The sequence below is a fragment of the Cyprinus carpio genome, chromosome A1 (genome assembly GCF_018340385.1).
Source record: "Cyprinus carpio isolate SPL01 chromosome A1, ASM1834038v1, whole genome shotgun sequence".
Taxonomy (NCBI): domain Eukaryota; kingdom Metazoa; phylum Chordata; class Actinopteri; order Cypriniformes; family Cyprinidae; genus Cyprinus; species Cyprinus carpio.
Genome location: NC_056572.1, coordinates 6,609,027 through 6,620,092, shown reverse-complemented (window position 1 = coordinate 6,620,092; position 11,066 = coordinate 6,609,027). Strand labels below are relative to the sequence as shown.

Here is an 11,066-nt window from a genome sequence, read left to right as displayed (position 1 = left end):
AAACTGCATTACAAAGGGGACAAAGTATAGGGGCCCTCAGCAAATTGTGTACAACATATGAACTTGACATTTCATTTTAATTTGTCCAGAACAATTGTTGTTTTTATTGAAGAACATGCAGTTCTTGAAACTTGTGGAATTATATAATTAATGATGGTTAATTATTTTAACACACCTAGTAAAAAGTTAGCAAACAGCGTTGTCATCAGAAGTGCTTGAAGCAATCATTTATGTGTCTAAATGTTATAAAATGAAGTTAACTTATTAGGAAACTGTAGTCACTTTTTCAAATAAGGTTTCATTGAAAAAAATCAATGAAAATACTTAATTACTGTGAACACTTCAATGAATTTCAGGGAAAACATATTTTACATGTGTTTTACAATTTGCTCAAAATCGAATCAGCACTGCAACAAAGGAAAAAATTTATTTATTTAAATATTTCGTGAAATTGAATTGAACTGGATTTTTACTGATGTTAGAATATTAAAACAGCATAAATAATTCTGTTTATCAGTGTAACCGATACTAATGTATAGAAATTCACTTACAATAATCTTAAAATGTGCATTGTCCATTGATTTGTGTAAGATAGAATTATTTCCTTATCAATTATCTTGTTCATGCAGAGTGTTGCTATGAAAGTTTGTACTTTATGCAAACAAGGTTTTATAATTTTGTAGTGTGGAGATATAGATCAGCACTGTGAACTACATATAATGACTATATATAGATCATGCATAAGATGGCGTATTGACTGCATGTAGTGAACTTTGTGATGGAGATGATCTATGGTGTGCTCAGTGTAATAACTGATAACTGCAGGGATTTGCTGACTCATGGAGGTGAATGTGGATGACCTTAATACGGAACAGTGAGGTGACCGCAAGGCCTTGGATTTGCACTGCCCTTGGGGTTATTACAGCGTGCTTCACTTTTACACAAGGACACACACACACACATTAGATACACCCTCTGTCTAGACAGCACATTCAGCTGTCTGATATTTCAAGACACTATCCCGAAATAAGCTTCCTATATTAACCAGTGCACAATACTAGGCCTCAAGCTAACTGTCTAAACTGTCTTTGATCTGTCTAAAATTCTAATTGTAGAAAGTAAAGCTCTTCAAGCACCTTTTAGATCAGCGTGCATTTTTAATACCATTATTCAATATGAATTCCATCCACATCAAAGTACCAATGGTTTAAGATAATTTTAAAGGAAAGGTAAGATCCTAGAATTTACATAATAAATCAAAAGAGATGCATAAAAGAGCATTTCAGAGTTTTGTTATTAAGCACAGGTTTTTGTGATCCACAAATTGGGACTTAAGTTATTAAAAAACAAAACAATATTATTTACAGCTGAGCTTAATGCAATCCAGTTGTTCATAGTTTTGCTAAATATGTAATTACTAATGTTACTGACTAATTTGACAACAGTGTCTCTGGATATGGTGACTCTTACTTTGAAATCACAGCCCTGGCTTTGTCCTATACTATGGGTGTGGTATTGTAAACTGCTGCTCCACAGTGGCAGATACAGTAAATTGTGATTAATTGAATGTTCATATGTTAAAGGGCAGTCCAGAATATTTAACATGTTTAGTTAATGCTCAGCCGGGTCAGTTTTATAATGTCTGGAAGCCTTATATCAGTAATCCAGGGATTGATTTGTTAACTATCCTGTTGAACAGTTTTCCTATTCATGTACCCCAAGTGAGTGCATAAGATTTTGAACTTGTATTGTAATACCACTATGTATTTAGTGTGGTTATCCACTTAATTTTTGAGTATCTAATTTTTCTTTTCCTTTTTAGTGGCCTATTTATTTTTTATTATGATTATGGTCTAAGTTGGAAAATGGTCTGAAATGATACTGCTGCAACTGAGAATTAGACTTTGAAATGTCTCATTACACAATTTAAAAGCATAAATAAAAATGAAGTTGCACAATGCATTTTAGATGATTTCACTATTTATCACAATGTATTTACAAATGCATATTGTACTTTTTCATATTTCAGAATAATTCTCTAGATAATATTTTACATTCATATTATTATCATTATAAATATTCGCGATTTTATCAGTTATTTAATTATCAAACAAATATGTTTATGCTCTTTCTTGCTAATTTAGCTCCAATTATGGAACCTTTATTTTGAAAGACCGTGTTATGACATAATTCATTTAGCCGGAAGTGACTCTCGAATCTTTATTTGCAGAGGATCGCTCGTCCCGTTATTCTCTGGAATTATTATTAAAACAGTTTTTTTGGTTTTTATTAATTTTTTTTCCGAAGAAGCACATGACTAATTTCGGCGAAATAGGAAAATCCGCTTGTGGCATTAACGCATTACCGGCCAGTCTGTAGAAATGCCATAAATATGGTTTAAAAGGAAGAAGTGAGTTTTCCAGTCTGTAACGTTAGGCGATTTTTTTCTCCATCATTAATAATCACCGGGAGGAATTTCTCTGAATTTCTCCGGAATTTATCAAACGCAAGTATGTCAGGAAAACACTTCAACGTGCACGAAGTGGGTTGTTGCATCAAATACTTCATATTTGGATTTAACATTATATTTTGGGTGAGTAGTGCATTGTTGACATTGTGTGCGAGCTGTGAGTGGACAGTTTTACATTTCGTCGCCTGGGGTTTGCGTCAAACCCACCTCTGGGTGTCTGACACATTGGCTGTAAGTTACCTCAAAACCTACGAGCTGCCTAACGTACTTAGACAACACTGTCGAACGTTTCAAACGCGTTTATGATGGCCAAAATCTGTCGAACGTTCTAAATTCACCCCTAAATTGTATTGAACGTTCGGACGCAGCATCCGCTAAATCTTTTAAATGCCACGATACAAAAAAATATATGCGAATGTTCCAAAAGTAGCTTAATTATCTTAGATATTGCAGTTTGAACATTCCAAACGCGCTTATGAGCTCCAGAAGTGCATTTAGAACTTTCCGACTGCTCTCATGTTACTAACAAATAATGTTCAAACGTTCCAAACACACTTTTAACAAATGCTGCTAAAATGTTAGTTATGCTGTAATCCTAAATGAGTTATTACTCGTTACTAGTTACTCCTTTTAAAAGTTATATTATTACTTATTACTTTCTGGCAACAGTAATTAGTTACACTACTAGTAACATTACTTTTCCTAAACGCCCAACATAAGTTGTAATTGTGTATCTTCCCCCTAAAATGCTACTAACACTATATTTCTGCTCCATCATTTGACACTGGATCGCAGTCATAAGTTATTACAAACACTCAGTGGTGATTGATAGTGACTTTTAAGTAAAAGTGATGTATTAATTGTCACGTTTAGCTTGAAGCTAATTGTAGCTATAATTTCTGTTACCCATATATGATTACATTTCATGAAGTATTATATCTAGGTTTTGAGACACAACCCATGTGACGCATGGTTTTTGCCATCATGAAAAACTATTAAAATCTGAATGTAACGACTAACAAAATGTAATTTTTCAAGATGATCTCTAACTCTATCTGACACACAAATATACACTCTTCAGCTGCTCGGGGTGGCGTTCCTGTCCGTGGCTCTGTGGGCCTGGAGTGAGAAGGTGAATGAAGCCCAGCTTTTTTACAAGCACTTCATAAATCAAGTGAGATCTTGTTCTTATAAAATTGAAATCAAGTTAATATTCTCAGTTTGGTTCCCATTTGTATTTCCATCAGGGGGTTCTCTCCAACATATCCTCCATCACAGATCTGGGCGGGTTTGATCCGGTTTGGCTGTTTCTCGTGGTGGGTGGGGTGATGTTCGTGCTCGGCTTCGCAGGATGCATCGGTGCTCTGAGGGAAAACTCCTTCCTTCTTAAGTTTGTATGTCATATTTAGTCTTTACCATTGAGTTCAAGCAGAGATTTTGAGCAACATGTATTTTGTGCACCTGCTATGTTATGCTCTAGATTTTACATAAAGCATGAGTGGCCATAGTGTGGTTTATGGCTTATTTATTCACACTTATTTAAATAGTTTGTATGTCACAAGATGATCAATTCATTTTACATTAGAAAAAAGCTGTTTTAAAACTTCAGGAAGAACATAGAGTTCCAGCAGGATGATGGATTTTTTGTAGACCAAAACCTGGAAACGACTTGGCATTTGGTACTTCCGGTTCCATTGTCCCAAAGTCAGTGGGTTTTTTGAATGGATTTTTGGTTAAAAGCCTGAAATAAGGTGTGTGTTTAACACAACCTCAAGATATTTTCCTAAAAACATCAGTAATACCCCACTGTTTTTTTTTTTTGTTTGTTTTACTTAGTAAAAACTTTACCTACTTTACTTACCTATGTAGTGATGGGAGAAAGGATGCTTTTCAAAGCTTCAAATCAATTGAACTACATGCAAAATGATTCACTCTTTTGAATCATTCTGGTGACTTCTGCAGGTCAAAATGGTGTAAATGCATTGAAAACATGCATAAAACAGCTTTTACAAACTCATTGCAAATGTTTTATTGGAACAATAATCTGTCAAATGCAATTAGCCAATCATTCAATACCACTAAATATGAAGTGTCTGTATAATGTGTGTTCTTTTATCAGTTTTCTGGGCTTGTTTGTTTTATGGATGGCTCAGCTAAACATGCCAATAAAAGACTATTAACTGCTATTATTCATTTTAATTATACAAATGTCTCATTAAAATGGCAACAAATTTATAAAACTGATCCGAGACCAGGTAAAAACTATAGACTTTGGTAGTTTGATACGCACTTTGAAGCTTCATGAAGCAGTGCTTTGAAAGCGCCCATCACTAAAAGGTGGTTACTAACTGAACAGGAAAACTTGTATATTCACTAGTCTGCTTTTACAGCCTCATTCGCGCGTTCTTTAATACTTCATTCCTAATGAATAGATTTAATACTTCAACCCGAATGCTGCCTTACAAATACTGTAAATAGAATGCTTATCTCAGTAGACAAATGTGAATAGAGAGTGCAGGTGGGTAATCACTTTTTGAATGGCTGGATATGAGTAACTACGTAGATCGGTGGGATTCACTAGTTTGAATGTGGTTTGAAAGTGTGTTAACTTCCTCTCATGCAGGTTCTGGTGGTCTGTGTTACTCCTTTTATATGAGAGAGGATGCTGTGAGAGCTTTGTGTGAATGTCAAGAATTGTGTTGCGAAAGTATTACAAGAGGCCCGTTTCCTCTGTAGGGTAACGGAGGCTTTCTTAAAACATCTGGAATCACCAGATGAACTGTGATGTCAGTCTGGAAGTATTCATTGCGGTCACAGTGACAAATTATTACTCACTGTACTTGTATAAAAAAAATTGTGTGTGCAGTTGGAGATGTATGTTGTAAAAATACGTGAAAGGGAAATAAGGAGAACTGCGTCATCTCCAAAAAATGTTAATTTCTCTGTAAATGTGTCGAGATATGTTGGCAGGGTTAGGAAATATAAACCTGAGAGAATTCACTGTCGTGGGAATATAACACATTCTTGATTATTGGAGACACTTAAAGCTGATATCATCCATGAGTTGTGTAACCAGATCTCTGCTGTCCTCTTCCGCAGTTTTCCGTTTTTCTGGGAATCATATTTTTCCTGGAGTTGACAGCGGGAGTCTTGGCCTTTGTCTTTAAAGACTGGATTAAAGACCAGCTCAAGTTCTTCATCAACAACAACATTAGAGCCTACAGAGACGACATTGACCTACAGAATCTCATCGACTTCACACAAGATTATGTAAGCACACACGCATAAAACCAAACCACAAAAAGAGTTTACTTAAAGGTGCAGTTATTTTTGTGGTAATCTCAATTTAATGTGCAAACATAATTATAAAACAGTAAGTAGGCACTTTCAAAATCTTGCTTTGTTTATTTTTCTGGTATATAATTATATTAATAATAATATTAATAACAACAAGCTATAATTTTATATAAATTACATATTTATTATATATTTTACATGTCTATTATATATTTATAAATGTATTTTTTGCATTAGTCATATTTAATAAATAATTTGTTTATTTATATTAATTAAATTTAACTATATAACTGTATATTAACTATATATAACTACCGTATTTTATAACTATATATGCCTTTATAACAGTTAAAATAAGAAAATATAAAAAGTTGAGAATCTGAGGGTGCAAAAATATCAAAATACTGAGAAAATCGCCTTTAAAGTTGTCCAAATCAAGTTCTTAGCAATCCATATTACTAATCAAAAATTAAGTTTTGATATATTTACGGTAGGAAATTTACAAAATATCTTCATGGAACATTATCTTTACTTAATATCCTAATGATTTTTGGCATGAAAGAAAAAATTATAATTTTGACCCATACAGTGTTTTTTTTTGGCAATTGCCAAAAATGTAACCCAGCGATTTAAGACTGGTTTTGTGGTCCAGGGTCACATATATTAATACATTCTTATAAAAATATAACATTGTAAATGTATAGTAAATTTAAAATATAATTTTGTATTTTTGTGAGCAATCTGTTTAAAATCTGTAATGGCTTTCAGCTATTGGTTGGTTCGCTCATGAATATTCAATGTATGTATGTTTCTGCAGTGGGAGTGTTGTGGAGCTTTTGGGCCTGAAGACTGGAATCTGAATATTTACTTTAATTGTACTGACACTAATCTGAGCAGAGAGAAATGTGGGGTTCCCTTTTCCTGCTGCACCAAGGACCCTGCTGTGAGTAAACACAGCATATTCACTCTTAACACACATGCAGCACACAGACACACGTCTTCCAGTCATCTTACCACCTAGAATGTGCCATTGTTTCCTTCCAGAAGACCTGGGTCTGCTCGGCAGACAGAGCACACACATACTGTACATACATGAAAAAAACAGTTCTCTATTTTATAATGCTCAAAGCCTATGAGTTCATGTAGAATGTTAAGTTTTGCAGAGTACTAAATCCTAGCTTTCTTCATGTTTCTCTTCTCAAAGGAGGATGTGATAAACACACAGTGTGGATATGACATTCGAGCGAAAGGTGTAAGTATGCTTTATCAAAAAAAAAAATAACCCTTTATTCACACTCATGTCACTACAAACAGTTTGACTTTCTTTTTTTCTGTGGAACGAAAATGGATTTAAAAAATGTCCTGGTCACTTTTTTTATATATAACTGAAGTGAAAATGACACAAAATCCCCATAAAAGTATTATAAATATGTTCCATATGTACTTTCAGAAGCCATACAAATAGCTTACTAATGTTTTTGTAAGTGAAATTGTTTAATATTTTGCATGCATTTAATTTTCTTCGGCTAATGTTTGTTTTTATGTGTGAGAAAATGAACAGAAGACGTTTATACACACGAAAGGATGTGTACCGCAGTTTGAGAAATGGTTACAGGAGAATCTAACCGTAGTGGCCGGAATCTTTATAGGAATTGCACTTCTGCAGGTAAATAAACAACAAAATGTTGTGTATGTCCCACTATAAACAGCAGTCATTCATAATTGAAGGAATAAATTAAAAGGGAAGCTGAGTGTAGATCATTTGCAAAATTCAGTCGCCTTGAATGTAACACAGTGTCTTGCAAGAGTATGAAGATCTTTTGACAGTTACGTCATTTTACATTTATCCTACATTTTAAATAATTATTTATTTTGTTTATAAGCTCTAAAGCAGAACATTTATTAATGTTTATATTATTTATTTAATTTTAATACACTTACGGAGAGGTTTAAGCCCACCTTTTTTAATAGGTTATATGTTCAATATTGTTCATAAGGTTTATTATTATTATTATTATTATTATTATTATATATATATATATATATATATATATATATATATATATATATATATATATATATATATATAAAAGGAAATATATCATGGTTTCCACAAAAATATTAAGTTTTCAACATTGATAATGTTATAATGAATAAGAAATATTTCATGAGCACAAAAATAATTATATAGTTGTTTTCAAATGCAATATTTCACAATATTATTGTTTTTACTGTATTTTACTCCCTGACAAATAAATAAATAGGGCCCTCTGAAAACCCTTGAATATAGATTTATGCCAGTATTCTATTTCATGCATTGTTTTAATTTATCTCCAGTGTGCTCTTTCATTTCATTAGCTGTCCTTTAAATTTACATTGTGTTTACAAGTGTTTATTTTATTGATTTATAGTAGGGATGTAACGATTCACTCAACTCACGATTCGATTCACGATTTTGATTTCATGATTCGATTCACGATTTATTTATTTTTTTACAAAATTATATTTAAGACAAATTATGAATTAAATGTGTCCTTTTATTATTGCTTGGAGAAAATGCTGTACATTTCTTTGTGAAATTAAAATATAACTATAATAATATACTAAAATAGCAGTTGCATAATATTGCTCTTTTGTTGGTTTTGATTGCTTTTATTAGTAGCTTTGGATAAAAGCATCTGCTAAATGCCAACATTTAAATAGAATGTAAATGTAAATAACAAAACTAAATAGAAATGTTAAAACACGCCCCAAATCAAATAAATAAGTAACACAACTAAAATAAATCTCTTCACATAAACAAAATAAGGCTTTGTCTGTGCTCTTTCCATTTAAATTGGAGGCAAACAATGCATTTTATTCATGATACAAACAAAGATGCTGCATGCATGCAACATGAGCAGTTTTTAATCTAAATTAGATTGTATAATTTCGAAATTTTGAAGCAAACAGAATGATTTGACTTCAGTTTTGTGAAACTATACATAAAAATATCTGCATGAAACAGAAACGGCAGACGAGCTGAACGAGATGCAGATTCACTCTCTGCCAGCAGATGGCGCTTAAAGCCTTTCCTTGGTTTCTGCTGTAAACGAAGCAGCCCTGCAATTATTAACTTAAATATGCATTATACAGAGGCAAGATGAAAAGAAAAAATACCATCTGAACTATTCTAAAGACAGTAAGTTCCCCTCAGACATACATTCATATAAACTCCTTCCCCTAAATTCATCACGAATTGGTTAGCATCTCCACCGATTTGAATCGTCACATATATGAATCGCTTTTCAACCGGCTCGCAGTTAATCGTTACATCCCTAATTTATAGGCAGCCATGCCCTGTTTAGGGCATTCAGATATTTTTGAAAGGCATTAAGCCTAAATTAGATTTAATAATGTCCAGGAAGCCACCTAATAAAGCATTGTTTTTTAACTCTGTGTTGCGTGATACAATAACCTATCATCTGCTTCTAGATATTTGGGATCTGTCTGGCACAGAATCTTCTGAGTGACATTGAGGCAGTCAGGGAGAGCTGGTAAGAAACATCACTGATATAAGAAATACTGCATTTAGATTAGAGACATCACACACCCTAATGGAAGGCTGGGAAACAAGACTAACTATTGCAGATTAGGGCTGTCAAATCGTTTAATCGCGATTAATTGCATCCAAAATAAAAGTTGGTGTTTACATAGTATATGTGTGTGTACTGTGTATATTTAAATGTATATATATTAATACACACACATACATGCATATATTTAATATGTGGATGCGATTAATCGTGATTAATCGATTTGAGAGCCCTAATGCAGATAGTTTGACTAATTTCTCATAGAAAATAGGGTCTTCGTGTATTTGGACGTCTTTTAAAACTATCTTTTTTTACCAATTCAGACTGGCAGCAGAAACCTGTTTGATGTAGTCTCATTCCTTGTTATTTTTTTTATTTTTTTTTGTCGCTTGTGAATAAACCCATAGCAAGTACACTGGATAAAATCTTATTTTCTTAAGCTGTGAGTTTGATGGTAATGGGCAGGTAAAGGATGTCTCATCTTGCTAACATCTCTGTTTTTCATCTTCCAGTTTGTTCACCTGAAGCACTTGAGCCATTCTGCTGACAGAGCCTCCATCTCTCTATCACTCGGCAACAGGGTTGGCACATTGTCATCACAGTATCCTAGCAACCAGCGAGGGATTCCATTCGCATACCTCCTTTATTACATTGTACAGCAACATCTTCATGTTTCCATGATAATGGTGTCCAATAGTAGATTTGCTTTTAATCCTTCAAGTGCAAAATTCAACAGTATTAACACAATAAGTCTACACACAACTCATTTGTCGTCTTTAAGCCTTTAAGAAACACTTAAAGGAATGGTTGACCCAACACTGAAAACTGGCTGAAAATGTACTCGCCCTTAGGTCATCCAATATGTAGATGAGTTTCAGCATTACATCACTTGCTCACCACTGGATCCTGTGCAGTCAGAATGAGAGTCCAAACAGATGATAAAAACGTCACAATAATCCACAAGTAATCCACACCACTTAAGTCAATCAATTTGACAACATTCTGGTAAAAACCCTACATATCTCTGACTATTTCTTCATTACATTTAAACTACGTTTCATACCTGTTTTGCCACCAACCCCTATGCCAGTTACTTTTAGACGAAACCTACGCTCCCTTTCCCCCTCCCATCTTTCCACCATAGTATCCTCCTGTCTTCCCTCACCTACACATTTCTCATCTCTGTATGTGAATACAGCAACTGACACTTTATGCTCTGCTTTAACCTCTTGTCTAGATGATATTTGTCCTCTCTCCTCCATGCCAGCACAGGCTGCCCCTTTTAACCCCCGGTTATCCGATGTTCTTCGTGAGCATCGTACCACCTCAGGGCAGCAGAGAGAAAATGGTGCAAATCAAAAGATCCGTCAGATCTGAGTATATATCAGTCTTTGCTTTCATCTTTCTCTGCTGAAGTCCATACTGCCAAATCTTCATACTTCCACAACAAGATCAACAGCGCCCCAGACACATCTCTTCAAAACATTCAGTTCTCCAAAACATTCAGTTCTCTTCTCTGTCCCCCTCCACCACTTCTATAACAGCCGATGATTTCGCCACATTCTTCACAGACAAAACCAGAAAAATCAGTAGTCAATTCTCAGCTCAACACACACAAGACCTAAAACCAACCACACCCACTGCTAAAACTTCAATCTTCTCCTTCTGTCCCCTCACTGAGGCAGAAGTACCTTTCCCACTGCATTCAAGCAGGCTCGGGTAAC

The 11,066-nt window shown here is 34.1% G+C and overlaps 1 protein-coding gene across 1 annotated transcript; it reads left to right on the top strand.

Annotated features, from left to right (window-relative positions):
* Positions 1 to 2,205: 2,205 nt before the first annotated feature.
* Positions 2,206 to 11,066, top strand: tspan5b (tetraspanin 5b). Its single transcript, XM_042727990.1, has 9 exons — positions 2,206 to 2,593; positions 3,552 to 3,602; positions 3,718 to 3,864; positions 5,570 to 5,740; positions 6,585 to 6,710; positions 6,972 to 7,019; positions 7,317 to 7,433; positions 9,242 to 9,303; positions 9,855 to 11,066. The coding sequence occupies exons 1-9, from the start codon at positions 2,513 to 2,515 to the stop codon at positions 9,865 to 9,867; spliced, it is 816 nt and encodes a 271-aa protein (XP_042583924.1). The 5' UTR covers positions 2,206 to 2,512; the 3' UTR covers positions 9,868 to 11,066.

What these genes read in the sequence shown, in the direction of transcription:
- tspan5b (XM_042727990.1), top strand. Translation starts at nt 2,513, where the DNA reads ATGTCAGGAAAACACTTCAACGTGCACGAAGTGGGTTGTTGCATCAAA. An exon ending in GATTTAACATTATATTTTGG is followed by an intron (nt 2,594 to 3,551) that starts GTGAGTAGTGCA and finishes TACACTCTTCAG; the next exon opens with CTGCTCGGGGTGGCGTTCCT. An exon ending in TGTGGGCCTGGAGTGAGAAG is followed by an intron (nt 3,603 to 3,717) that starts GTGAATGAAGCC and finishes TATTTCCATCAG; the next exon opens with GGGGTTCTCTCCAACATATC.